Source organism: Brachyhypopomus gauderio, chromosome 11 (assembly GCF_052324685.1).
Source record: "Brachyhypopomus gauderio isolate BG-103 chromosome 11, BGAUD_0.2, whole genome shotgun sequence".
NCBI lineage: Eukaryota > Metazoa > Chordata > Actinopteri > Gymnotiformes > Hypopomidae > Brachyhypopomus > Brachyhypopomus gauderio.
In genome coordinates this window covers 7,835,722-7,863,128 of record NC_135221.1, presented here as the reverse complement: position 1 = coordinate 7,863,128, position 27,407 = coordinate 7,835,722, and the positions used below count along the sequence as shown (strand labels likewise).

Sequence of the window (27,407 nt, the reverse complement as noted above, 5' to 3'; positions counted from 1 at the left end):
AAGCAGTCATAATGCTTCAGATTATGAATAATTATGAAAACTCAACCTTACCTGAGATAAAAGCTTCAGCCTTTTACCATCTTTGGTTTCACAATCTCCCCTCTTTTGGCTAAGGCTGCATATTTTTCAAAGCTATTTTTCCAAGTCTGCCTCATTGTTCGATATACAAGTTACATGGTGGCTTGGAGCTTATATACAATTATACACAACCTTCTGTGTAGAGTGCAGAATCTATTAGATTCATTTTAGTGGCCTTAGCAAAAGATACACTTTTCTCACATACATTATAAATGTATCAAAATGTCATCTTTATTTTTAATTTTAATGGGCACACATGCACGTAAAGTGAGAAACTGCAGTGTAATCCTGTAGTGTAGTCCACATCTCTTCCAACCAGGTTTAATGTTTAAGAACTATTATTTTCATGAAATCGCAAAAGAAAATGTAAGCAAAAGTGTCATGTTTGGGTTGTTTGATGTTGATTTTATTGTCTTTTTAATTTTATTTTATTTTATTTTGCATGCCATCCCACTCTTCTTCTTCCACTTGCCCTTTAGAAGGTAGAAGGAAACACTTGATCATCAGAGAAATACATTTTACATTTTCACACATAATATACATTTAACATTTAGTAATGCTGGTTTGGATTGGACCAGATAGTAACAGGAACAAAACAAATGTCGGTGTAAAAATGTTAAATCATAAAATGTATATACAAATTTAAGGTAGAGATGGAAAAATTACAAGGAATGTAATTAATATGCTATGGACTATGATTGTACAAATACAGCAATATTGAACAGGTGTATGCTACAGTGTTTGTCTTATGTAACAGAAGTTCTTTATTTTTATAAATGTTATTAAAACATGACATTAAAAATACATATCAGAATTAAAAGCACTGAATCCAAAAGTGCAATACAGTAAAACAGTCTCTGTATCCAGTAAGTTTCTCTTATTATGAATGTTATTTTTGTCATAAATAAATTACTTTTAATTAATATCGAGAATGTGTTTCCTAATCTCAGCTCCTATGGAATAAAGATGTATTTTAAACTCTAATACCCAAATTCACAATAAGGGAAATTTTTTAAAAGATTGTTTTATATAAAGATTATTTTCTGAATACCCTAATGCAATACAGTAAAATTTTTGTTGGAGTTTTATAAGGACATTTCATGACCTTACAAAGAAACCTTATACTCAGTGTGATGTGGTGCTCAACATCATAAAACATACGTGCAACAAATTCTGAAAACCAGGCATATAGTGCATGTATTAACACTAAGAAATAACAATGTCCTGTAAAAAAAATAGAATAGCAATAAAACGTTAACAGTCCATTAGAAGAAAGGGGAATTTACTCGGAGCTTATCCAAGTGGATCTACTCTATGTACAAATTCTCTCCTGAAGAGGAAGAGAACAACTGCCCCTGTAATTCTCTCCAAAATATTTAAAAGTCTGTCACTGAACTTGTTCTGGGTCTCATCATCATTCTGACGGTTCTAAAGGACTGTCTCTCATTGGTCGGGTAGTACTCATTGGACATATTATGCCAGGTGCCCCAAAAGATGCCATTGCGCACCCCTTTATATCTTGTCTGATAGTACTTCCCGTTTAGGTTGGCAGCCATGCAAGCGTCAAACCACCATCCGGAGGCGTAGTAGGCCGCGCAGCTTCCCGAAGAGTACTCGTCATTGTCCCTGTCTGGAGTGGAGAAGAACTTCTGGTTGTGGTTAAAGCTTTTGCTTTCTTGCATAGCGTTTCCAGCAGTGCCTGAGTAACCTCCTATAGTCAGCTGGTACTTGAGGCTTTCGTTGGCCACGTAGAAGTCGTCATACTGGGCGAACTCCTTCACCCCATCCAGGTCCTCGAGCTCGATGCGTAGGACCATGGCTCTAGTTGTTGTCAACCAGTGGATCTTGTCGTTTCCTAGCCAGAACTCACCTGTTAGGTGGCCAAAACCCTTCTTGTAGTCGTCCCAGGTGCGGTTGAAGCTGATGGTACCGTCCAGGCGACGCTGAATCACGGTCCAGCCCCCACCAGAGGCCTCCATGTCACAGAAGACGTGGAACGAGGTGTGCTTTGATCCTACTCGCGTCATGCTGTAAACACCAGTCGTCATGTTCTTCTTGAGATCAGAACAGTCATGAGGTGGTTCATCTGTGGGCAATGGAATGACCATTTATTTTAAAACCTTTAACATTTGGATGAACTTTACATAAAATGCAGTTTCATTCAAATTTCTCAGTAATAATTCTGTTGTGTTGTAGTTGTTACATTAATGAAGAAATACAAGAAAACTTCATTAAATGTGCATTAAGTCCGTGTCCGTGAAAGAATGCTAAAAGTACAGAAAGTTAAGCGTGCATTTAAAAAGGATTGTTGAGAATGGAAACATTCCTCAAGCATTGTTTAATACCACCCATTTGTAGCAGTTCAACCTGGGGTTAATTAGAGTAATCTTGGTGAAGAGGCCTTCTCCTGCTACAACAGCAAAGAGAGAGAAAGGACAGCTGCTCTTTCCCATCTCCCTGCTTTCCCAGAACCACAACATCTGCTGTTCAGATGAAAGACTATATCAAGTTCTCCTCGTCAGTTGATCCCTAAACCGATGGGCTGAATCCTCACAGTTTAGTCGTGGAGTGAGGACACGGGGAACAGCCGGGCCTGAGGGGGCTCATCAGCTCTGCTGCGTGATGTGATGTTCTCTAATTCATCTAGATTGCTTTCACCTTAATGTTTTCATTTTTGAGAATATAGATGTCGGCACACAAGCTCTAGACTGCAGACGCTATCCATCTGAAAGGTCGACACTCTCAAGGGCTGCAAGCTTTGTATGAAATAACACGTATGAATCATTTTGCCATCGTACTATAAACATTTTACTGAGCTTCTGCATTTATCACCAGACTTATTACGTAATCTTAAGAATCCGGTGACTGAAATAGTGAGAATGGTAATTGAAGTATTCATATATTTCGTGATGTTTTCATATATTTAACGTATGACTGTTCACAAACATCATCAAATGTGATGAAAATGTATACCTTCTATACCTCTGCCACTATCGGGTGATCTCTGTGTGTCGAGTGGCGTCTGCGGAGTTGGCCTTTGGTCACACTGGCCCTGACAGGTGTTGCGCAGCTGACTGTTGATGCTTCCTCTGTCTACCAGATTGATCACAGTGTCTGGTCCTTTGTTTATTTCCTTGCTGGTTCTCTGTGGCACTGACTCTCTCTCTCTTTCAACATTCCCAGTCCTGCCCACTGATACTGTGTAGGTGTTCCCACTATTGTATCCATTATTCTTATCTGTTGATTTAGAGGTTGTAAATGAAGGTTTCCTGGTTTTATGGTAAATAATTGGTGTGCTCTCTGTAAATAGGGCTGACCCCTTTGGTACTGTACTAGTCTTAATTCTGTCCATAACAGGGTTTGAACCATTTCCTCTGTTTTGGACACTGTCCATAGAATTGGGATGTAACAGTTTCTCATTACTGGACACTCCATCTTTGTCTGTAGTCTGCGATTCAGTATCTGATTGTTTATCTTCTGTGTCATGACCAGATATTTTCTCAGTCAAGGTTTTGGACTCTACATCTTGGCTGGAGTTTTTGAGTCTGTGATGAAAATGTGTGTCTGAGACCTTCACCGCAGTAACGGTTTCAACCTTTTCCACATAATCTTGATCCATAAAATGTGATGTTGATGCAGTGGGTGTGGTGAGCTGAGTCACCGGTCCTTGTTTATCTTTAAGCAGTGATGTTCTAGTGTGTGGTGTGTCCACAGTAGGATGGTTTATCTGTTTTCTCTTGCTGCCTTCTCTCTTCACTGTCTGCAGAATATTTCTACTGTAGTTTGGTGGGGTTCCTACTCTGGAAGGTTCTTCATCGTTCTCCTGAATGGAGCTTACAATGCTGGCCACAGATGGCTTTGGTCTCTTCCTTCTATCAGTTTCTTCAGTCTTCTCCACAGCTGCTTGGTGTGAACCTCTTCCACTGTTTTCATAACTGTCACGGCTCACTGTGTTATGATTGATTACTGTCTCCACATTGTGGTCCCTGACACCATGTGCAATTGGATCCAGCTCTCTCTTCCCTCCGGGATTTGGGGGTTTTGTCACATGGAACAACTTTGTCTCAATGATCTGCGAGGTGTTTTCAATTTGGAAAAAATTCAATGAATTTGATGCCTCTACTGTAGGAACCGTTTGGGATTTGTTCTGGTCCACAATGGCATGCGTTGCTACAGTGGGCTTGATTGACTGAGTGAAGTCAAACTCTGTGCTCTTGATCTGTAGTTTGGGGCTGTCTGTGGTGGGCTCAGTCTGATTATTAACATATCTGTCTCCCCTGTTCATTATGCCCATCGTATTCTCTGTATCTCCACTGGTGTTTTTTGCTCCACCTGACATAAACACCTTTAAACGTATATCCTCATTTTCATTTTCTGGCCTGTTTTGCAAAAAATGTGGTTTTCCCAATTTTGGGTTTTTGGCTAAAATCACTCTGGTGAGCCGGGTTGTTTCTGGTCGTTCCACATGGTTTGGATTTACCATTGTCACATTTTTCACCGTCCTCAGATTAGGAAGATTTGGTTGTCTTAATCGACTGAAATTCATTGTACGGTTCAAAGAATGAATGTTTGCTTGACTCAGAGGGACTAGTCCACTGGGCCTGGGTCTGCCCATCCGTTTGTGACCTGCAGCAGGGGCTCCTTGCTTATCTCTTACTGTACTCTTCTCACTTCTATTAGTGAAAAGGGTTTGCTTGACTGGATCAGTATTCACGGGTACAGTGTTGTTTATCCTTAGCACATATGTTCTATCAACGTGTGCATTGATAAGGCTTGAACTTGTAATTTTCCCAGTGTTTGGCCTAGTCTTGGACACTTCTGGTTTAATCTGCAATTGTCCTTTGAGCAGATCATTATTGGCCAGACCTTGGGGATTTGTACCACTTTCATGTACTGTGGCATCAGACATGTTAATTGGGTTTGAAAGCATTTCAGTGTTACTTGTTGCATCTGCGCTAGGGTTCAATGTGTGTTCAGAGTTGCTGTCCATACTTTGTGGCTTTCTCTGATGTCTATTAGCTATGGGATCAGCACTGTATGAAATGGGCATTACTGACTGATCTAGTTTAGTGTTTCTGTTAAATCGGTTAAAATCAATCCTAGTGTCATTCTCTGGATCCATGCTAAGGCTGAATGGACTTTCAGACTTTCTGTCCTGAGTGGGCAGATTTGTGTTACTTGCATCAGCAACAATAGCCTTGTCTGGGACAAATAATTGTGGCTTCTCTAGTCCACTGACTGTCTTAATTGGAATAACTGGGTTTAAATCTCCTATGTCCTTCTCTACATCTGTGCTAAGACTGCCACCTCTGTGGTTATTCTGTTTCCTGCTGCCTTTATTTTCAGACGTTGGATAGTGTGCGGTACTGGCAGGACCTCCCACATTAGCATTACCAGCTTCATCGAGACTAAAAGGTTTTACTCCGCTATCACTTACTTTTTCTTTGTTGGCATCCTGTTGTTCTCTGTTATTTTGACCTTTGACACTGCTTGTTGGATTTCTCTCTCCTGAAAAATTCTTGCTGACCATTCTGAATGGAGTTTTTAAGATTACATCTGGTCTATTTATGTCCTTGTTCAGTCCAGACCGGCCACTGCCAGTCGCTCCTCTTCTGTCTGCCATTTGTGGTGTTTTTCCGTTTAGTCGTCCGTTGCCAGTCCTCACTGGAATTCTACCAGTACTCTGTACTGGTTTGTCCCCACTAGATGAAAATACTTTTCTCATTCCACCTGGATTATTTAATCTGTTCTCAGTATTTGTATTCATCTTGCCTTCTTTTCTGTTGATGTCCATTGGTCGTGGAAATCCATGTAATCTCTTGATCTCTCCGTCCTTGTTTGGCAAGTTCACCTGCACTTGCTTTGTTTCATCATCAACATTTTCTGAAACCATAGTAACCACACTGATTTCAGGGATGCTCTCGGTGTTGCCTGGCGCAGTCAGGGTTCCGCTGGTGTCCTTCGCGTGCCCTATCTTGACTGCGCTGGCTTTTCCGTAGTGCGTAGGTGGTTCCTCATCTTGGTTTTCTGCCAATGGTGATTCAGTCGTTTGAGCTGTTGTAAACTCCGACTCTTTTGCCCTTTCTTCACCTGTAAATGTGTGCAGGACTCTCACGTCGCTCACGTTTTCCGCCGCCGTCTCCGTTTGTGAAGATATCGATGCTCTTGGCCCTTCGCTGCTCTCAGCCCTCTGTCCAGAGCCGTTTGGCCTCGTCTTCCTCTCCTGACTAATGTCCCATCCTGGAGTTCCCGTTACTCGATTCACTGCCCTCGTGCCACTGCTGATGAGCATGGAGTCTTCCTCTGCCGAGTTCAGAGAGATCCTCGCCCTCTTGTGTAAGTCCGGCTGTCTCTCTCTGGTGTTGACGGTGCCCCTGGACGCTTGGATCCTTTCCCCAGCGTCCCCTCCATCATCCGTCCTTACACTCCACTCTGGTCTCTGCCTCCCTCTGCACTCCCGACATTCCTCCTTCAGCTGGTTCACCATCAGCGTCAGGGCTTGCAGCTCTCTGGCCATCGTGTCCAGCTCCTTGAGATGCCGGGGCAGCTGGATGGTGAGTGGTGGCAGGGTGACGCTATAGGGACACATGGTGTCTCCGTCTCTGCAGTGGCCCTGTGGTTTCAGCCTCACCCATGAAGCAGCATCTTTGGATGCTTCCCCGCAGCTCTGAGAAGCAACGAACATGAACAGGTTTCCCCACGCAAAGAGCACAGCCAGCCACATTCTGCTGTGTTCGGTAAGAGGATCTGGTAGGTCTGATGAGCAGTGTGAGAGAGAGAGAGAGAGAGAGAGAGAGAGAGAGAGAGAGAGAGAGAGAGAGAGACGGTAGAGGACCACCTCCCTCTGTTCTGAGAGGGGCACTGCTTTAAGATGTGCGTGAACGTGAAGGAGATTCCCATTCAGAACTGATAATTATGAAAGCTTTTGAGGAAAATATACAGTATACAGCTTGCTAAAGTTATACAATATAGAATATCTATATTTATCTATATCTACATTTTATATTCATTAGGGTACAATTCAAATGGCTATACACAATCTGCTATACAATTTCTGTCCTGCAGAATAAATTCTTGCAGAATATGTAACCAGCTATTTTGTTTTTGGGCCTTAACGAGTCACAATTATTATTCAGAATGATTATTTGTAATTATTCCTACCAGATTATATTTATGGTGTTTACGCATTTTACTGTCTGGTCATTTTGACCTTCAGACACACTCCTTATTGCTGGAAAACAAACCTACATGCCTACAAATAAAACGTAACTTTGGCACAAACCTCATTTCTCTTTGTTCCACAAAGATTTAAGCGAAGTATATATTTGATTCATTTTTTAATCTGATTGCAGATCAAAAAGAAAAAGCGCTCCCTTGAAGTGGCATATTTATGGATGTGAAATCTGATGCATCACTCCTTAATCTGGCACAGTGTGCTCTGAGCGTATATTACATGTGCATGAAGGCGAGCCTACATGTGTGGGACATTCTCCCTGGCACACAAATACTCTACATCCTGTCACTCGCACATACAAAGCGTGGCTATATGCTCAGCACCAGGCTGCCCTGTCAGACTGTGGCTAGCTGCAGTTGGGTCGTGCTCCGTGCTCTCTTATGCAAGTTTGTCCTGGTGAATGTTTCGCTACTTCAGTAACCCCCTCGGGCCCAAGACCAGCTGCACACAGACAACAACAAGGCTTGGTACCGAGCCAGCCAGAGTGTGCACACCCGTGGCCTCCAGGTGGGGCACTTCATGTTTACGAAGAACAAGCTCAGCCTATAATTGCAGTTTTATCTCCAGTATAAACCAGTAGGTCATACTAAGGAGCACATTAGGCCATTTCGAAACAGCGTTTCCAGTTTTGGTTCTTTTTTTGTTTGTTTTTTATTGGGATATTGTCTAGTGTTTTGTGATAGAGGTTCTAAAGTTAATTTAGCCCTGTTTCGTAGGGGTTTTCACAAAGACTTTACCATGTATGGCTTGTACTATTTTTGTAAGGTGCCCAAATAACGTCACAGCTTGAATTCCCTCTGGGATGGTTCGGCCCATCAGTGTTACTGGCTATGTAAACACTGTGGTTTTCCATAAACCAGCTCACACAAACATTTGACCAACACTTAGTATGTAGCTTACTAGTAGTGAATAGTCATCCAATTTTGACTAAATGGTGTCAGCCACATTATTATGATAATGAGATTGGAAAGACCAAGTCTCATTGGGCAGTATAGCAGTAATCCTCTTGTTTTCTAATGAAAACGTCTTGTTAAGAACCTTAAAGTTTTTTTTCTGTTTCACGGTCTGACTTGCAAAACTGAAAATATAGAAGAAACATCTGGACCTGATTGTCATGCATAAACAAAAGATAATGCCAGGTTCAAATGTTTGGATTTCAAAACCTTCACTTCATTTAGTCCTTGGCCAGTTCTCATTAGGATTCCTTTCCTGTGGCATTAAAAGAGTTTGGAACTTGTCCAACACTCATTCTGCACTTACAACCATCCTTAAACATTTTAGAAGAACAGTGACATTATCACTCCTCGTTCAGTTTGAGAATGGCACAGTGCATTCACAATACAATTACTAATTTTCACTTGAAAAACAACCTGCAAAGAATGTTACACAACAGTCTCAGGATGTTGCTGTGAAGGATTTCTTTGAAGAGTCATTTTGCTTGGTACTGTGGGAGACTGCGCTTCTCTAATGCTTCTGTGGCAAGTTGCTGAAGACAGTGGAAATAGCACACAAGTAAAGATCTAAACCTTCTGCAGCACCCATGAAGTACCCAGAAGCCTTCTGTCCAGTTTTGTGGTAAAGCAAAAGTAAAACTGAAAATGCATCAAATTGCAGTTGTGAGTTTTCTCGTTGGTCCACACTTTAAAAATCACGCATTGAATGGGATAGTGACCTAAACTTACCAAATTCTCTGATGCCTTTTATACTGATCAATTTTACATTTTGAGCACTAGTGATCAAATTTAGAGATTTAAACTATTATTCAAAAAATAAAACATTTAAAAATGTTTATTCTAAATCTTTTATTGTAAGTTGAAGACTGTAGTTTGTGTAGTATCAGTATATTGCTGATAAAGGCAGTTTACATTAACTCTCCAGGTTTCACAGGTTTTTATGCCAATTCCTAACGATATACCAACCATGTAGTGTGTGATGATCATGTGCTTCCTCAGAGACACGTGAAGCCAGCCACCACACGTGAAGCCAGCCATCACACGTGAAGCCAGCCATCACACGTGAAGCCAGCCACCACACGTGAAGCCAGCCACCACACGTGAAGCCAGCCACCACACGTGAAGCCAGCCATCACATGTGAAGCCAGCCATCACACGTGCCCACACTGCTGCCCACGCTGCATCCCAGGGTGACTGAATGCAGTCAGACGAGAGCACAAAGCGTCAGCAGTGTGTGCTTTAGAAACACTGCTCTGTTTCAGTTGCTGATGAGCACTAACTGGGAAAGTCATAGAAAACCCCAAAAGAGTAATTTCATACACATTCAAATGCCAGGTCATCTAAAATCTAAAAAAATGTGACACTTGTCGTATATCAAAAATTTGTGATAAATCAATGTTTTAGCTGGTTAAACTATTTAAAGTTTGAGTATGAATAAAAACACAGAGAGTGAGAACACAGATAATACATGTTTATATACATCCACATTTATACAAAGTCAGAATCCTCATACCCGTGTCTTTTTTTCATATAGTTTATCATCTCTTTTCTTTGTTTGATTTGTAAAGAGAACTATTTTTTCGTTACACAAAGACGATAGGCCACAAATGCAACATTAAAAAATTACTGCAATAGAGAGAAAGACTAAATGGAATCTCTGTTTATGAGAACACATAAAACCAGCAACGTGCTCTCATAAACTAGACCTCTAAATATGATATGATGATACTTGGATCCTACTTTTCTCTAAGAGCTCATACAGCAGAGCTCTGTGCATCTTCTGCCAATACAGAGAACAGTAACATTTAACTGAAACCCCACAGCCACCTTACAAGAGTTGGATGATGCCGCCATGTGCACTACAAAACAGTTTCACATACATTATATGTCTATTGATTTTAGCAGCTGGAAATAAAGTGACATACGGTACCTGATTTGCACCACCGACGGAACGTCGCTTGTGGCGAGGAGACGTATATCTCTTTCAACACTCGTCTAATACTTAAGAACATGTCAAGGTATCATCAAAGGTAGTGAACAACCAGTAGGACGGTGCAAGGGTAGCTACCTAAAGTCCAACGAATCAACATGGGTGTCTCACATGTCTGACACCAGGTGCAGCTGTCAAACTAGCATATAACGTTATACAACAGTTTGGCATTCAGTTTACCGAGAAATTTTTACATAGCACCACCCATCAGGTTGTCGGACGTTCTCAGTCAACCGTGATGATGTAACACAGTAATCAAAAGTATAAAATGAAAATTGCATTCACGATTCAACTTACACTGCTGAGTTTGACAACTGTACCAATACTAAAGCCCCAATGATGTCTTTGTCCCTCTGGGCTCCATTTTGTTATTGAATGTTATAGAATGGACACAATACCATATTTGATTTGCTTATCCTAAACCTATTTAATTATTCCTTTTGTCTTTTTCTCATTTTTTTTGTATGGTTTCTTTTATAGATGATTTATCCAGGAGTTGATTTTGAGCTCTTTTCACGACACAGCTCGTTTATATATGACAGACCTACTGATATGTACAGGTAGTATAATATGAATTGAGTAGGGTTATATCAGTGGACTTACATGTGATTTCAATTAAACCAAAACTCCTGTTTGGGGCTTTTAAGACCCAGAAAACGACTCTATTAGGTTTGAATCTAAAGGGAGGAGGCGTGTGGAGGGAGGAGGGTCAGAGCATGGCTGCTGGGGGAGACACCCAGTCGCTGCTGGTCTGAAGCAAAGTCCAGCCCACAGTCACCAGTGTCAGTCTGACTCTCGCCAACCCAGGCTCTGACCAAACAACGTCAAGAATTAAAGAGAAGTGTCAACGCCAACCACAATGCATTATCTAAAATCGCTGTTTTGTAAATTTAGAATAAGATGTGTAAAATATATTAAAATATGTCACTGAACCAGGGATTTTTTACATTTTCACGGTAACATATAAGGTAACATCTTAAGCAAACCGATCTGAAGTAGGTGATAGTAAAGAAGATGAATTTTCTTTCATTTATTTCCCGTGACTAAAATTGTTTTTGCAAGGCAAAAGTGGGGCGTTACCAATCATCGTGGGTTTGTAAGCACCATCTGAGGGTCCTTGGTCTTCATGGTGAGATGAGTGCAGTGCAAGTTCTACAGAAAATGGGTGGGAGGTGGGCTGGCTCCTCCATGGTCCAACACTGTGGTCAGTTGGCTAACTTGAAGCTCCTGTGGCCTGTAGGTCTCCGTCCAGGTTTCATCTAGACAACACACGAGCTGTTATTCACACACATAAGGCAGTCCTGGACACTGAACGGGCCATACCAGAGCCAGACAGTCAGATCAGAGTTCTGGTTCACATGCATCAGTGTAATCGAATGTTTCTAGTCGCGAGAGTATCATTTTCTGCCATTTTAAGAGCAGAAAGCTTCGAATGAAGGCAGACATCATTACGGATTGCATCAATCAGCTTGTTCATAAAGACACAAGGCATGTCGACATGCATTTGCAGTTGTAAACACATGCTTTTGGAGGCTTGTTTGGGGTGGTAATAACACATACTCCATCAGGCTTTCTCCAAAGGCACAATGTTTTGGGGTTTTTTTTCCTTCAAGTACCAGAGGTGGGACCAAGTCAGTGTTTTGCAAGTCTCAAGTAAGTCCAAGTCTTTATCCTCAAGTCCCGAGTCAATTCTCAAGCAAAGACAGTCAAGTCAAGTCAAGTCTCGAGTCAAGACAGGCAACCGTCAAGTCAAGTCCCAAGTCTGAAACTTGAAATTTCAAGTCCTTTCGAGTCTTTTTTTTTTTACAGGCACCAACGCTTTACGAATGCTACGCTGATGCGTTTCTTTACTCGTTTTGTTGGTGTCCGCCAGCCAAAAGATGACAGATCATTTACATTTTATCTTCTCTTAATTACATAAATGTACTTAAACAAGAATGTTTCGTTACATCATTTTACACGAAAATAGCAAGCTTCATTGTAAGCAAGATGCTATCATTACGAATGGTTATTCTAAACATTTGGATAAAATGTTTAAATATAGACTAATAAAAGGTTAGGGTTATTTTTTCATTGTTTTCTGTTATTGTGGGGTCACGGTGTAGGCTACTATTGTTACCTGGAGATTCAGTGGGGTCACATATTCTGATGGCTGCCGTCAGAATTGGTGACCCCAGTTAAAAAGGCTCACCTGTACATCCCATTCATGATTTCTTTGTTGGCTGCAATGGTGAGGGGATGGTAAATCTTGTTTAAGTACATTTATGTAATTAAGAGACGATAAATGTAAATATAAACATCTGTCATATTTTGGCTCGTGGACACCAACAAAACGAGTAAAGAAAGTGCATCAGCGTAGTTTACGTAGCATTCATAAAGCGTTTGTGCCTCTGAACAGAAACTGTGAAATAGCGCCCCCTGTGGTCACAAAACTCGACGGTCACAGAATCTGGTGTAACGCCGGTCTGCGTCAGGACGGAAATGAAATTAATGGGGCGCACATTATAAATATTAATATGCGTTTTAAAATTTAGATTTGGGGTTAAAAAAAATCAAGTCTTTGCAAGTAAACAGGTTCAAGTCCAATTCAAGTCCCAAGTTATTGGTGTAAAAGTCCAAGTCAAGTCTAAGTCTCTGAATTTTTTTTCAAGTCAAGTCAAAAGTCTTAATATTAATGACTCGAGTCTGACTCGAGTCCAAGTCATGTGACTCGAGTCCCCACCTCTGTCAAGTACTCTTGGATGTGCTGTTTTTATTTACTTTATGTACTTTTGCATGTGTTGTCTTTGTTTACTTTAAATACTCTTGGATGTGTTGTTTTTGTTTTTATTTACTTTAAGTACTCTAGGATGTGTTGTTTTTTGTTTTTGTTTACTTAAAGTACTCTTGGATGTGTTGTGTTTTTTACTTTAAATACTCTTGGGTGTGTTGTTCTTTCTGTCAGTTATATTTTCTAGTTAAAAAGCCTTATCTTAGTGAATATTTTTCACACAAAATTCATGCACACAAACCTTATCAACACTTCCAAGAGGCTTAACGGTTTATGTCAAAGCATTTCTACACTTCTAATGAAAGCTGCCTGACTATTTACAAGACTCACTGTCACCACCCTCTGTCGTCCGAACAGAATCGTTACCACATAATATTTACAGCACTTACAATTTACAAGGTTACTGCAGGAGTAACATAAACTTTACATTTCATTAAAAGGGGTGAGAAAAAAGTTGTTTTGATGTGAGGTGAAGGGAGAAAGATGGCAAGCAAAGATTTCATGCAATATTAACCCACAAAAATAACAGACTGTCAAAACAAAATAAAAGGTGAGGAGATATAGAGGCCATGTTTTAGCAGCGCTAAGATGGAAATGTGAATCACCAGCACAATATTTATTTCCAAACCACACTGGGACTTTGAGATACTTTGAAATGAACAAAGGGGTTGTTATGTGATATTATCCAATTACACGGTGGCACTGAATTAACTAACTGAACTGCAATGCGGTCCAAATGGTCCGCTAGTTGGTGCTGGGCGCAGCTATGACGTAGCCTCAGTATCGCCCCCTTAGGCAGAGCCAGGCCGGCTCAGAATTGCCCAGCGGCAGAGCCAGGCCGGCTGGACAGGCATGGGGAGGAAAAGGGCAGCTGAGACTGGCGTTTACACGTCCACCAAACAAGTGCTCACCCTTCTAAAACAACATGGCTGCCAGAGCGGCTATGCCCAAATGCCCTCCTCATCATCCTATTGGTTAAGATGCCAGGGGTTTAGCCAAGTGCAGCATGGGAAAGAAGACCTGGTTAGTAAGCGAACAGATCCAGGTAGAAGTGACCAGGAAGTGCAGACCTAGGGTCAGTTTTGAAAGTTTTGACCTCTAAAACATAGTGTAATTGGCTACAAGATAAAACAGATCCTAGAGCTGTACTTAGGGGCAACTTCTACTGACATGAAAAAGACCAGTAGGGTTGAGTAGTCATGGTTCATTGAGAAATGAGTCTGCATTAGAGTTGGGGTCAGTTCCATTTCATTTACACATGGGTAAAGAATCAAATGGGAAATGGTCACTCCATTCATTAGGTTCCTCATTTCCAATTCTAATTCCAACCCAAGTTCTGTAATAAACAGTATTTCCACGAGACGGACTCCAACTCTCATCAGGGTTCTGGTGCCCTAAAAGCTTGCCTCGAAGAGTATGCGTATAGAAATGTGAACTATTCAATTGTTTTTTTTATTATTATTAACACATTGTGCCATAGTAACAGGTATTATGTCTTAAATACTGAAGAAAAAGAAGCTGATGGCAGTGGTAGAGTATTATGGTTAAATGGAGAGGGAGCGTCGGGCCGCTGAAGTGAGACCTGGTCTGGAGACTTCGGGGGCTTGTGGTTGGTCTGGTCAGGTGGCGTTTTCAGGTGGCCATCGTCATAACTATTCGCCATGAGCTTCATCCGATTCTGTGTCTGTGCGTAACAAGCAGTGGGGGGGGCAGAGGAAAACACATGATGGTTATGAAGGAGAGAGACAGGAGAAGACGTACTGCATTAAGGAGTGATATACTGATTAACCTACACATATTTCAGTATTTTGCCTTTCAGAGTATCCAGAGCGACTGCCGGATTTAATAAGACAGTATATGTGCTACGTGGTGATTGAACCCAGGTCCTACGTGTTGCCAGAACCACCACTGTAATACTGCAGGAGACATGTTGGCCATCACGTCGCCCTGCTCTCCACCTTAGGAGAAGGTCTGGCTGACCTCAGGTTATATGGAAGGACCACACGTGAAACTGAAAGCCAAAGCTCTGCAGTGGCGACAGGACCTGCTGCTTGAGCTGCTGCACCAGACGGTCCTTCTCCCTGCGCAGCTGGGCCACTTCCTCCTGCGTCTTCTTCTTTTTGGAAGACGACAGCTCCAGCAGGGCGATATTAGCATCCTTCTCACTGATCGCTGCCAGCAGAGCCTCCTGTCTGTCGGGGAGAACGGCTGCCACTTTAAAAGGTCACAGGTCAGGAGCGCGAAACTCTCTGTAATCACACTGTAGCTTCAAACGAGTTATGTGGGACTTCATTGCTTTTAGGAGATGCTACTCTTCAACAACATTCTACAATATAAACCTTACATGCACACAATGGTCAATTAGTAGCATGTTTACACTCCCTTTTCTAAATATGAGGAGACTAATGGCCTCCCAGAAGTGGAAACAGAAATAGAAGTGGAAACAGAAATAGAAGTGGAGAGTTGTGTGGCACGACTTCTTCTCCACCTTCATTATCTCTGCATAAACATTTGGAGGAATGAAACCCCCTGGGTCACAGGTATGCAGCCTCTGCTATTGTAACAGTCAGAGATTTCATCGCCTTCTTTGACACACTGGATGACACCTCTCATACATGGTGTCAGGAGAATCTGTTTAAGTGCTAAGTTTGCACCGAACAGAATGCCATATCCCTGTCTTTACAACAACTTGTTAATGATTTGAATATGTAGAGGAGAAGGAACAGTGACTTGTTTTGATCTTGAACTTGTTTGTGTGTTGGAGAAAAGCATTATCTAACGCACTGTGAATGTGCCTCCGCCCCAGCTAGCTGGTTGGAGCGTTTCTCCGTTTACCAGACCATCTGCTTTTAATCATCGGCTCCTGTCTTATCCTTGGATGTCGCGCGGTGATGTGATGATGGCATGCCGACTGATTCCAGCATGCGTGATTCCACGCACCAGCGTCTTTCTCATTTATAGCTGCGACTGTTTTGAATTTGTTTTGTCATTGTTGATGTTAAATGGTTTCATGGTTTTACAGAACAGCTTGACCTTTGAAACGCATCATGGGAACTCCCTGCCTGAAGAGATTGAAACTAAATCCAACGGTCTCAGGGAAGAACGTCAGTGACAGTAACTTACTTCATCTCCAGGACCTCCTCCAAGTGTCTCCTCCTCTCCGCCCTCAGCGTGGTCAGATGGGCTTCCTTCTCAGCTAGAGACTGCTGCGTGGAGGACATCTTGGCCTTCATTGACTCAAGCTCCAACTTCACTTTCTCCATCGCTCCAAGCAGCTCCTCCATCTGGTCAAGAGTCAGATTGCTAGCATGAACCAACCAGTGACGAATAAGACACAAACCTTGAATATTCTGTGTGTATATTGGTATAGTAGTTCTAATTTTACAGACCTCAACAATTACAAGGCACTTTGCTGGACTTTAGCAAGACACTATACCACATCTATGGCCCTCCACAATTTATATTAACCAACTTTTAGTTCATTGATGGTTAATTTGCTGTTGGCTGGATATTTTTGGTTGGTACCAGTCTCAGCAGTAGCAACACTACTGTTTCTGAGTCATACCAGCACAACACCCACTACCATATCAGTGTCTCTGCTGTGATGAAAATTCACCGCCCACATAATTATGGTCACTTCAGTTCAGTTCCACTGACCAAATATTATTTTGTTGTGTTGAAAATGTTCCACCACCCAAATGGTGGTGGTCAACAGAGGTATATGATGAAACTGTCTGCTGAATGAAGCAGAAAATATGAGAAATACATATATAGAAAATACATATGAGAAATACATATATAGAAAATACATATGAGAAATACATATGGCAGCATTTTATTAAGTATGCTTACCTTGTAGGTACACTTTATGAGCACCAATGAGACTGTAGCCTGTTACAATCTCTAACTGGATGCTCATAAACTGTACCTAGTTACGTATACCTAATAAAATGCTCAGTCACTCTAGGACCAAAGAAGTAGTTTCTAATAAAGCGGTCAGTGAATCCTTAGGCAAATGTGTACAACACTGCTAACTTTGACATGACCAAAATGTTATTGTTTTTCACACTGTACAAAAACTTCAAATACGCTCCTAATTTATCATATTTATAATTTTCAAATTAAGTCAACGAAACAATCACACAAAAAAAGCCCTCCTACAGCATCTGCTGAGCTAATAAAAAAAACTGGTGGGACTTTTAATTTGCCGCAGCTGCTGTATTTCTGCGCTGCAGGGTGTGTGTGGCATTCACCTGTTTCTCCTGGTAGTTGCGTGTAGCCTCCTCCTGTGCCAGCACCACCTCTCTCTCCGCCGTTACCTGCACGCTCTCCCTCAGCGCCTCCTCCAGCTCCTCGATGCGCTCCACCTTCTGCCGCAGAGACTCCTGGGAAGGGCAGGCGACAGGTCACAGGGTCAGGAGAACCCAGATCCTGCAATTGGCTCCCCCCGGTTATGGTGAAGTGCACAAAAAGGCGTGTGAGAGCGGAGGAATACGGAGGAATGCAGTGCGCCATTCGGCCTGTCGAGGGTCGTCACCTGTTGAGGGCCGTCCACGGCGTTCCTGCCCCTGCCGGCCGCCTCTCTGTGTTTGCCGGGGGGCTTCCTGCCCTGCTCCCTCACCTGCCTGGAATGGGAAGGAACAGAGTGAAGCCAAAGCTGTATGTGCAGCTCCCAGACTGATGGTGAGTAAACCCACAACAGAAGCACGGCGGGCTGCTCCCACCATGGCTACAACCTCCCAAAAACTTTGAAGCGTATCGGACATCATTACAGGGATAACGTGGTGGACAGGGAACATGGATCATATAACGATGGTTGATATGATGGTAAAACTTCAGAAAATGCAGCGTGCCAAAGACTCGGACCAGAGCATGACTTTAATGTAATATTATCATAAAACTAATCATTCAGATAATAGTTTCCATGTGGATTATTAGACCTAAATTAGAAAAAGAGTCAAACTATTAAAAGTAATGTCCCATTTTTTTCTTGGAGTATGTCATTGGTTCAGTGCTGGGTTGCCAGGTTTAGTAGACCTGCACATGTAGATGTAGATGCACATGTACTGTATCTACTAACCTGGACGCCACACTAGTGCAGAGTTCCAGGTGGAAAAAGTGCAAAGAAGGGAGACAAAAGCAGAAATTCAAATGCCACTCAGCGAGAGCCGAAACTAAAATGTGGTGTGACACAAAACAGCAACATTAAGAACCCAAAAACACAAAAAAGAAACATTTTCCGACACTAACAACGCTTTCACGGCACAATCAAAGCAGACATACGCCATGAAAACATTTAGATGGTGACAGCGGCGTGTTGAGATAATCATGTTTAAATGTGTCGGAGCGAGCTGATTGGTGCTGAGAGCGGAGCAGACGGACCTCTCCAGCTCGTTTATTTTCCTGTCCTTGTCATTCTTCTCGTTCTCCATCTGCCGTAGGATCTCCAGCAGTCGGTCCACCTCGGCCTGGGCCTTCCCAGACTCCTCCCTGTGCCGGGTCACGTCCGATTCGAGAGAGGCGATTCGCTCTGAGAGCTCCGAGTTAGCCTGGGCTTCAACGGCTGCATTTTTTGCCTGAGAAGGTACACAGACACCGATATTAACTGCACAATTATACATACATGCACTTGTGAAGGTGTGAAGACATTCATGAATTTATACAGCATCGATGTCCATATGTTGTAATAATTAACGTCACACAATACCTAGATCTCCCTCATTCTCTCACTCTCACTCGCTTTCACTTACTCTCTTCAGCTGGTTTTCCAGCTTGGAGCACTCTTCTCTCCGTTGTTCAAGAGCAATCTCCATGGTTTTCAGTTTGGAGTCTTTCTTTAGACCAGACGAGGCTAAAGATGACGCATGCTCTTTAAGGTCCAGCAGAGAGGTCTGAGACAACAGCAAACACAGCGCAGGTCTAACTGAACTTGAAGTCAATATCAGGGTTGCAGGTACAGTTTGCCAGACATAAATTAGTTCCAGTCTGAGGCTAAAATCAAGGCTCAGTGAAAAATCTCCAAAAATAGTCACATTTACAGTGGACCAGAGACCAACCCTGTAGCCTCTTTGCAGAGAACCAGTATGTTTAGCACAAAACGCAAGATCATATTCAAGCAACACAGCTAATATGTTTGGGACTCTCAGCTGTCCTATCATTGCAGGCATCGTGATCGTGGCGTGGTTTGGCAGATACAATCCGCCACTGACCCTGTTTCCCTCATACTGGCCCTGCACGTGTCATTTTCCACAAAAAAGTGGAGGTATTGCAAAAAAAAGGAGAATAGTTTTTAGAAAATATAGTTTTTTCACCTTGGGATTTTCATCTGATTTATACCAGTTGTTAATCTGTGTCTGATCAGGGCCCATCCGAGCTGGGTGAGGAAGACTCACCTCACGATCTGACAGGTCTCCCTGAAGCAAGCTTACTTTCTCCTTCAGCTCCTTCAGCTCTTTCTTACTGTTGTCCAGTTCCTCAGACTTCTCCCTCTCATCACGATCCCGCTGCTCTTTCAGACGCTCAATAATACGCTCCTGTATTGGGCGGCACAATGTCTAGTCAGACCTGACTGGTCTAGTCAGGAAATATGTCTAGAATTTAAAGTGTAATGAGTGATTGCTTAACATGAAAGACTGCATCACAAAAACAGGTAGGGACCTCCACGTTTACTCTGTAGTTTAGCTGCAATGCTAGTTCTGCGATGGACTTTGGCAGAAGACCCCACCTTCTCAGCCAGTGAGTCCTCCAGGGTGGTGAGAACCGTGTCTGTGTTGGAGGTGTCGGTCTGCAGAGACTTCACTCGTTCTCTCAAGCTGCTCATCTGCTTTTCCTTGTCCCTTAGCTGCTCCTGGAGGTTCTCGATCTGAAAAACATCGTAACGACAAGAAAAAAAAACACCTCGTTCCCACAAGACCCAAGGAAGACAACCTGGTGATGGTGTGGACCGTGTTAACGTGCAGAGCGGCTTCTGACCTTTTTCTGTAGCACATTGATTTTACGCTCTTTGACCTCTAGCATGTCCTTGAGGTCATGGATCTCGCCGTTCAGCGTGCTCTTCTCCTCCGACATGTCCTGGATCTGCTTACTCTTCTTGTTCAGCAACGTCTCCTTCTCCTCAAGCCGCAACCTCAGCGCGTCCACCTGAGAGAAGACGTGGATCATCAAACGCAGTAAAACAAGGTAGAAACATCCATGGGTTTGATGTTTGAATGGCGTGTGCATTCAAGTAGGTTCCCACCTCTGTCTGCAAGATGGCAGCACGTTGCTCTTTGGCAGTCAGTGACTCTTTGAGAACCTCGATGTGCTGTTTGCTGTCTGAGAACTGGTTGGTGAGAGTCTCCAGTTTGGTCTGAAGACCAAGGAGCTGCGTATCCTTCCTGGAGAGGTCCTGTTTCACCTGGTCCATCTGAAACAAAAGAAGACGTTCAGTCTCTGACACCTGTCCTTCCAAAACTCATGCTGGGGTTTGGATGGTAGCCGTGTGAAGCACATGGTGGCTATGAGCTACCTTGGTCTTCATGAACTTTGTGTGGTTGCGGTAGACCTCCATTTGCTTGACCTCCTCCTGTCGTTCCTCACAGCTGAGCATGTTACTGGAGCGAAGCATCATGACCTGGTCCTCCAGTTCCCTCAATCCACGCTCCAGAGACCCGATCTGGGAGTCCTGTGGTCACAAAACGACAGCATCACAGCATGTGGCTGTACAGTAATGAGGTTCACTGGAAACAAGATTAGCTTAAATGTAAGATTATTTTAGCAAGTATATGAACGGTTTTAACCATAAAATGAATTTTTGAGAGTGGAAATTGTTCATGAACCCAGGATACTTTTATTAAACTTTTGATACTTTTAAAACAAGTTTATCCAGAAAAGTCGTAACTAATGCTACCTAAGGTTAATATGCACACATGCACACCAACCCTAACCCTAGGCATGTTGGACTACCTTCATCTCGATGACGGTTTGGAGAGCTTTGGTCTTCGCCGTCTCTGGTGCACCTTCAAGACGGCGGTGCAGCTCCTGCAAGAAGAAGCACGTGCTTGGCACTTTGTTCACACGGCTGCCAGGAATAGAGCTGTGCTTGCGTTTGGGATCTGGCTCAGTATTCTACCACTGAGCTGGAGCCAAATGAACAGCATGCCACTGTAAGAGCATATAAGACCCCCAACAATCTCTTTCCAGTGTGTGTTTTACTTTGGCTTATGTGGATGATGGAACACTAAGGCCCATATATATCACATGAACGCGGGGCCGTCTTTTTGCACGGTCCTCGCGATCTATCGCAGTCCACTTACGGCTCGTTCGTGAGCGGGGCCGTTTCTCATCGTGGGCTCGCCCCGCGCTAATGGGGTCGTGAAGGTCACACTCACTTCTCTCAACGCCACCATCTCCTTGTCGCGCTGCTCCAGCAGGTTCTCCAGGTGGTGGGCGTGCATCTCCGCGTCGGCCAGGCGGCACGTGAGCTCGTGGTCCTCCTCGCTGGCCTTGCTCGGAGGGCCCTTGCTGTGCAGCATCTCCAGGAGCTTCTTGATGGAGTCGTCGCGGGCGGCCAGCGTCTGCCGCTGCGTCTCCAGCCGCAGCTCCATCTCCTCCAGGGTGCGACGGAGCAGGAAGAGCTCGCGCGCCTGCCTCTCGTGCTCGTCGCCCGGCTCGCACGCGAGCGGCTCGCCCGGCGGCTGCAGCAGCTGGTTCAGGTCACGCTGGATGCGCAGCTCGGCCTGCAGGGCCTGCACCGTGGTCTGCAGATGCTATCGTGGACCACACAGGAGGAGAGGCGGTGAACATCAACGGGCGTCAGGGGAGTTCAAAGTTCATGGCTGCCACTACTGTGCACTCAATAAAGATAATTAACCCCAAAGGGAACTCTCCCTGATGTTGATAAATGTTGGTATATCTGAACAAAAGAACATCAGGTTAATGTGATGTAAGGGCTACATGGGAAAGCAATGGCCAAGCATTGACTATGACACGATGATTTGTCCATCTTTCTCTTCACATATCTTCTTCCTTCTTAGTCTGAACAAAGAACTAAGCGAACGATCAAGCACATGTAGGTGTCAGCAGCAGATGCAGCGTGGTGAGAAAGCAGAGGGTGCGTGGAGCCCCCATGTGGGCCATCTGGAAACATTGGTTCATTTACAACAGACAGCAGAGAACACGGTCTTCATCTCCATCTACATCAATCAGCAGGGAACAGGCGGAGAACATGGTCCTTCTTTAAAAGAACCCGTGGAGGTACTAACATGAGGTACCCCTAACGTATCGTTACTCACTTAACACCATGGATATTCCCATTACTTATGTATTAGTTGGTGGTGCCAACATGTCCTCATGATAGATGCAGGCCATGGGAAAATAACATACCTGGTAATGTAATGTGTGATATTGAGAAATTACTTGTATGCTTTAACATAACATTAAAATCAGGGCATTGTCTGCAGCAGCTAAAGACCATTTGAACAGCCATTATTAGGCAATTACCTAATGACATACACATTCCATTGTGGGATATTAGGTGGTAAGGTCTAATTAGGCTTAAATAAGCATGTTGCCATTTGCAGCATTACCAAAATACCACATGCCGCTAATCCATGTTCATATACAGTATAGTAGCCTATATCTGATAAGTTCTGTGCAATTGTGACCATACCTGAAGAGTATGCATAGCATGACAATGCCTATTATAGAGAATTACACAGCCATCATTAGCACTGCAGTGATCTCCCTCAAATGCTCTCATCAGTAAAACGAGTGGGGTGTGTGTGTGTGTTGTATTGGGGTGGGGATGAGGGTAATTATGGCAAGACCTGGCCACAAAACCCATCTTACCAGGAGCGTAATTAACACTACAGTCTATCTAAAATATATGCCGGTATAATCTGCATACAGTCATTAGCATTTAGCAGTAACGCAGTACAAAAAGATGCATCGCTAGCCAGAACGCAGTGTTGTGTAGACCTGCTCTTCCCAACACCTGTCATCCAGCTCAGCTCAATAGGAACGAAACAGCCATTTCCAGAATGGAGCCCTACAAGCCATCACACCACCAGAGTAAAGTGTTTTGGGGGACACGTTGATGAGAGTTTCCCCCACTAGATGCTGTCTTTTCTTCACTACATGTTTAAAACAATGCTCTGAACTTAAAACACATGGGATGGTCTAAAGTCAGAAAACAAATACTGCTTGTGTCTCTACTAACAACACCCCCACAAATGTGTTGGCCATTTGCACAGCGGTCAACACATTCAGCAGTCCCCTTCAGCAAATTGTGTAAACCCATTTTCATGTAGCAATAAGACTCATATGTCTTATTTGGCTGGGTGTGTGTGGCTAAATAAAGTATATTTTACGACACTGTAGATATACAAGGATCGCTGAATTTTACAATCATTGTAAATTTACCACATTTAAGAATTAAAGCTATGTTACATTTCTTATAATGAGCACTATTCTGATTAACTGCATTCCTCAATGTAGACTAATTCTGCACATAAATATAGTAGCGTACTAATTAGCAAGAATACAATATCAGTCATTTCAGAGTTCTTTAACATTACATGAAAATGGTGTGACTTAAGGATGTGACACAAAGTAAAATCACTTAGTGTTGCATGTTCAGACTACTCGTAGCATATACATGCCAAACCATGATCGGGTGCTCCTGTCACTGAATGATGTGTACGTGTAATATAATGATGGGCTGGTGTCAGGAGGCCTCTGCCCTTCTCACACTCCTGCTGCTCTTGGTCCTACAGCTCCATGCTGGTACCTTCCCTATGAAACCACCACCACCTGACTCACTGCCACGCATATTGCACTTATATAGAGCTCATTCATTCTATATTTCAGTGCATCGTGGTTAGCGTGAGTGAATAATGGATTGGACTCTGTTGGGTTTGCTTCCTGCTTGTGTTCCTGACCCTACTCACTATAACCTCCCCATGACTGCTGTCGGCTGCACTACGTTGAGTCTAACGTTGGAGATGGTGCCATCACCTACACATATTCAACAGACATATTCTGCACATCCTTTTTATGATATAAGCATGTTTTTATGTTCTATCAAACTGCATGAAATTCACCATTTCATTCACACCAGTGTCACAACAACCACACTGATGTATATTAATGGACACATATTATGTACCATGACTCTATATCAAAGTGACTTGACATTGGCCTAATCCTTCATCCTTCGTGGTGCTTACAGGTAAACTGTGATGAAACCGCTCCGCCCCTGCTCACATTTCTCCATCTACTCCTTCCTTCTACAACTCCACCCTGTCACCACCCCTTAGAAATTAAACATCTGTCATTATGGACATTATGTTTAGTCGAAGCGTGTAATGGGTTATTTCTCCTGCTCATTCTCACTAATGTGCTGCTTGTCATGAAATTTATTAATTCTTTCAGTATGTGAAGTCTGTCTATGACCTATGACCCAGCATGTTAAACCTAAGATATATGTGATGGCTTAGGGCGCCATTAAAATACGGCATCTATTCTCCGAACCATAATTATGCCACATTAGAGGACACCACAATGGGCTGGATGTTGGAATACCTTCTCCAGCCCAAAACCTATTCTTCAACTATGCTGACAGAACCTGCAGAACCGGTGTTAAACTAGGGCATCCCCACCTGAGTCTCGTCTTGGATGGCACGGTACTGCTCCTTCCACACGGACGTCTTGGAAGCTTCGTCCTTGCGCAGAGCCCTCTCCTTCTTCAGCTCCGGGCTCCAAAAGGTCCTGATGGAGCTCATGGAGGAGCTCAGCTTGCTCTCCTTCACCTCCACCTCCTTCTGCAGGAGCTCGTTCTCCCGCAGCACCTCCTTCAGCTGCGCCTGCAGCTCCATGATGGTGTTGTCCCTGGCCTGCCGCAGCGAGTGGGGCACGGTGGAGGCGGCGTGCAGCTCGCTGCCGAACCCCACCGAGTCGGTGGAGACCGCCGGCACCATGGCCATGTCGGGCGTGCTGCCCGTCACCGCGCCCCGCACGCCGTAGGGGATGCTGCCACCGAAGCGTCCCGTCATGCCGCCGCCCTTCACTATGTCGGAGGAGGCGGCGAGCGCCACCTCGTTGTCGCTCATGTACATGGGGCCGGACGTGGCGTAGGCCGCGTTGAGCGACTGGATATTCTCCATGGAGAGGGTCTTGCCGCCGGAACCGGGTCCACCTCCGCTGCCCCCCATGCTGTTGGTGCGGCGGTGACCCATGCGTGGAGAGCGGGGGAGCCTCGGCGAGCGGCCGGTGTTGCTCTGGTTACTCCGGCTGCCACTGTGGCTACCATCCATTTTGCTGACGGAGCGCGAGCTGCCGTACATCCTGACCGACTAGAGGGGCAGCAGGGGGGAGACGAGACCGGTCACTCAGTGCACACCCAGGCGGACATTAACGGACTGGACTCTTTATCTCCACTAAAGGCTCGCTGGTCCCTTTGTGCTGGGATCGGAGCGTCGCTCTTTGAAAGGAACGGACAGCCTCACCGCGGCTTTTACTGTCTAACCAAGCAAAATGATCGTGACCTGCACAAAAAAAAGGCAAAGACTCAGTATGACAAAATGCCATTAGTTATTTTGTGAGATCTGGATTTTGATGTCAGTGGCTCTCTCAAAAGACAAGAGTCACATACGCTCACGTGGGTCAGGAGGAAATAAAACCACACCTGTGCTCAAGCTGTCAACTGTCCGCTGACGGATAAATGGCCAATAGATTCACATTAATAATGTTATTATTAATCCTATTATGCATAAACCGTTTATTACTATTAAACCGTATTCGTCATCATCAGCATCATTTACACTTCATGTAACAATTACTTAATAGTGCATGAAAAAACATCGTCGGTTGATATAAAACAGTTTTCAATAACCTCAGTACATCGTTTTTAGCGAATATTGATTCATTTTATTACACACAGTTCTTTATTATAATACATCCACTAACCACTAAATGACGGCTCGATGAAAAGGTGGGGTTACTCCGTGTTCATGCTCAAAGTATGTAAGTATTTTACTACAAGATTAACCAGATATTAATGAACAATGAAACGTTCGAGTACTTTCTATTCACTGCTGTTGTCTGAAATAGCCAAGCACATGGTCAATATGTCAATTTCCTCTCCTCGGATGCCATTATGGCTTTTCTATCTGGGCAGGAGCTATATAGCTCAGCTGTGAACCAACTAAGCAGAACCGACGGTACTGCGCTGGACGTGAAGACGCTCAGGATGCGCAAATACAAACACGCGGTCTAGTCGACATTTACGAGAATACACTATATTCTTATTTACACAATCGTGTTGTGAATGATCCTGCGCTTATGCATCAGCGTTGACAACAACCCATAGCTGCAGTCCTTCAGCGACAAGCCTTCTCCACCTGCCCCCTTTTCACCATTGCACTACTTTGATATAACATTAAGTCCTATTTAAATGGGGAGGGGGAAACACAACTCTACGTAAAATAAACATGACCCGTCGTTATTAAATCCTTTTATTCGAAAATACATTCATTCGACGCACGCTAAATTATCATCACAACCTGCACGATTATTTAATTTATCGCAATGTCTGGCACATGCATAAACGAGAATGATTTCAATATCAAATTACCATTTGTGGCTTATTCCATTTAATCAGCTGAAGTGGAGCGGTTCTCTGTCCAAACGGTGTCCGAGAAAGAGGACACCCGCCTATTTGTCTCTATACTGCTTGATCGTTTTTATTTGCAGACATTACGAGCATCCTTCCACGGGGCTGGAGGACTGGGGTGACGTGACGCCTACGCTGCGCGCTCACGACACTCGCCTCCACCGTCTCCCAACGCCATGCTGCGGAGGTCATTTTCACATGGCCTGAATCTGGAATCTTTACAAAAGGAGTAAGTGGGATGCTCCCAGTCAGAAACTAGCATGACTGTTTATGGGTACAAGCAGATGCACATGAGGAGGAATAAAAATGGCGTATTCATTCAAGATATATGTAAAATGTTTATGCATTTTTTCTAATGATTGGTTTAATAATCACCAACTTTTGTATTAATGTTATTGTTATTATATTAATGTTATATTTGCCCCCACGTTTTTTTATTATGATCATGCATTTAAATGAAAGCTATTTTAAAGTTAAGATCTTGCAGTCAACCGCGGGTATAGGCAGGAGGGGGCGCTGTTGTCTGGGGTCATCGGGATTATTTCGGCTGGAGTGGAGCAGAGAATGCAGATTGTAGTTTTAAACGCCATATCGAGTTCTGTGGAGCCGACTGGACATTTTAACGATGTCGAAAATATATGGATAATCTATAAAGTGCCCGTTCTTCATCTATGAATCTAAATGTAATATTCGAACGGCGATGGCATGCAGGATGGAGTAATAGTACCATC

At 43.6% G+C, this 27,407-nt stretch overlaps 2 protein-coding genes across 6 annotated transcripts; both read right to left on the bottom strand.

Moving 5' to 3' along the window:
* Positions 1–476: 476 nt before the first annotated feature.
* Positions 477–11,453, bottom strand: fgl2b (fibrinogen-like 2b). 3 transcript variants are annotated; one of them, XM_077021613.1, is made up of 2 exons: positions 11,336–11,453; positions 477–2,164 (listed from the first exon to the last, which is right to left on the bottom strand). In XM_077021613.1, exons 1-2 carry the CDS (start codon positions 11,340–11,342, stop codon positions 1,455–1,457), a joined length of 717 nt encoding a protein of 238 aa, XP_076877728.1. In that variant the 5' UTR covers positions 11,343–11,453; the 3' UTR covers positions 477–1,454. The 3 variants fall into 3 exon arrangements, with proteins under 3 accessions (XP_076877728.1, XP_076877727.1, XP_076877726.1); XM_077021612.1 differs by lacking the exon at positions 11,336–11,453 and adding an exon at positions 3,061–6,902; XM_077021611.1 differs by lacking the exon at positions 11,336–11,453 and adding an exon at positions 3,052–6,901.
* Positions 11,376–27,320, bottom strand: erc1a (ELKS/RAB6-interacting/CAST family member 1a). Of its 3 annotated transcripts, XM_077021615.1 has the most exons (19): positions 26,638–27,320; positions 24,665–25,549; positions 21,395–21,772; positions 20,970–21,044; positions 20,533–20,688; positions 20,263–20,430; positions 19,998–20,165; positions 19,750–19,887; positions 19,418–19,558; positions 18,776–18,916; positions 18,408–18,601; positions 18,106–18,117; positions 17,563–17,650; positions 17,279–17,410; positions 16,149–16,309; positions 15,070–15,217; positions 14,608–14,709; positions 13,937–13,993; positions 11,376–11,514 (listed from the first exon to the last, which is right to left on the bottom strand). In XM_077021615.1, exons 2-18 carry the CDS (start codon positions 25,346–25,348, stop codon positions 13,967–13,969), a joined length of 2,913 nt encoding a protein of 970 aa, XP_076877730.1. In that variant the 5' UTR covers positions 25,349–25,549; positions 26,638–27,320; the 3' UTR covers positions 11,376–11,514; positions 13,937–13,966. The 3 variants fall into 3 exon arrangements, with proteins under 3 accessions (XP_076877730.1, XP_076877729.1, XP_076877731.1); XM_077021614.1 differs by lacking the exon at positions 13,937–13,993; XM_077021616.1 differs by lacking the exon at positions 18,106–18,117 and having other exon boundaries at positions 26,638–27,319.
* Between the last annotated feature and the right edge of the window lie 87 nt (positions 27,321–27,407).